General features: G+C 45.5%; 1 protein-coding gene across 1 annotated transcript; it reads left to right on the top strand.

Annotated features, from left to right (window-relative positions):
• Positions 1–6: 6 nt before the first annotated feature.
• LOC103472632 (mucin-5AC-like) lies at positions 7–1,608 on the top strand. Its single transcript, XM_008422389.2, has one exon. It carries the CDS (start codon positions 174–176, stop codon positions 1,353–1,355), a length of 1,182 nt encoding a protein of 393 aa, XP_008420611.2. The 5' UTR covers positions 7–173; the 3' UTR covers positions 1,356–1,608.
• The last annotated feature ends 6 nt before the right edge of the window (positions 1,609–1,614 follow it).

Here is a 1,614-nt window from a genome sequence, read left to right as displayed (position 1 = left end):
CTGCACCAACAACCACAGCGGCACAAACAACCACAGTTGCTTCAACAACAAGCAGAGCCACTGCAACAACCACAGCTGGTCCGACATCAACCGCGGCCACTGCAACATCACCCACTGCTGCTCCGACAACAACCACAGGTACTCCCACAACAACCACAGCGGCTCCAACAACAATGATAACTGCTCTGACAACAATCACAGCTGCTCCGACAACAAGAGCTGCTTCAACAACAACCACAGCTGCTTCAGCAACAACCACAGAGGAGCCAACAACCACAGTTTCACAATCTACAACCACAGCCATTCTGACAGTAACCACAGCTACTCCGGCAACAACCACAGCGGCTGAGACAAAAACCAYCGCGTCTCCAACAACAACCACAGCTTCTCCAAGATCAACCACAGCCACTCTGACAACAACCACAGCCGCCCTGACAACAACAACTGCTGCTCCGACAACAACCACAGCCGCTCAAACAACATCCACAGCTTCTGCCACAAAATCCACAGCCTCTCCAAAAGCAAAAGCTGCTCCATCAACAACCACAGCATCTGAGACAACAACCACAGCAGCTGCAACTACAACCACAGCTGCTCAGACAGCCACCACAGCGGCTTCGACAACAACCACAGCAACTCCAACAACCACAGCTGCTCTGACAACAACCACAGAGGCACCAGCAACCACAGCTTCTCCATCTACAACAACTTCTCCGACAACCACAACAGTTGCTCATACAATTACCACAGCAGCTGAGACATCAGCCACACCTTCTCCAAGAACAACCACTCTGACAACAACCTCAGCGGCTGAGACAACAACCACASCTGCTCAGACAACCACCACAGCGGCTTTAACAACAACCACTGATTTGCCAACAACAACCACAGCTTCTCTAACAACAGTCGCTCTGGCAACAATCACAAGAGTGCCGACAACAAATACAGTATGTCCTTCAACAATCAAATCTGCTCAGACAACCACCACAGTGGTTCCAACAAACAYCACAGCCACTCCAACATTAACCACAACGGTGCCGACAACAACCACAGCCACTCAAAAAACAACCACAGCAGCTCTACAGCCAGYTCGTACAGCCACAGTTGTGGCTGGTGCAGCGGCTGAGACAACCACTTCAGCTACTCCGACAATAACTACTTCTTCAGCTGTACCAGCCACAACTGCAGTTGATGCACCAACCACCATTTCCGTCACTACTGCAGTCGCTGGCTCCACTAATATTCCTCCAACTATATCTAATACAACGAATACAACAACAACCTCCAATGCAGTTCACAACAAATCAAGGGTCTTCCTGCTTATAGCTCTTTTTTCAATAGTTTTGTTAGATTAAACCTGCACCTACAGTATGCTATATTGAAATCAAATCTTCTAGTCTTGAAATATTTTTAAATGTTTTATATACACTATTTTTATTTCTATGTTATTATTTTTAACGTAATCTTTAAATCCATCATGATGGTTGTACGTTAAACTCTTAAATCAATAACACACGTTTTTGTCTCTTGAAACATTTTAAAATTACTCTATCAGATGGGATGCTCTTATTTTATGATATCTTTTAAAATGCCATAATTCTTATTTTAGGTTTT

Source organism: Poecilia reticulata, linkage group LG11, assembly GCF_000633615.1.
Source record: "Poecilia reticulata strain Guanapo linkage group LG11, Guppy_female_1.0+MT, whole genome shotgun sequence".
Lineage (NCBI taxonomy): Eukaryota > Metazoa > Chordata > Actinopteri > Cyprinodontiformes > Poeciliidae > Poecilia > Poecilia reticulata.
This window is presented reverse-complemented; position numbering and strand designations above follow the sequence as displayed.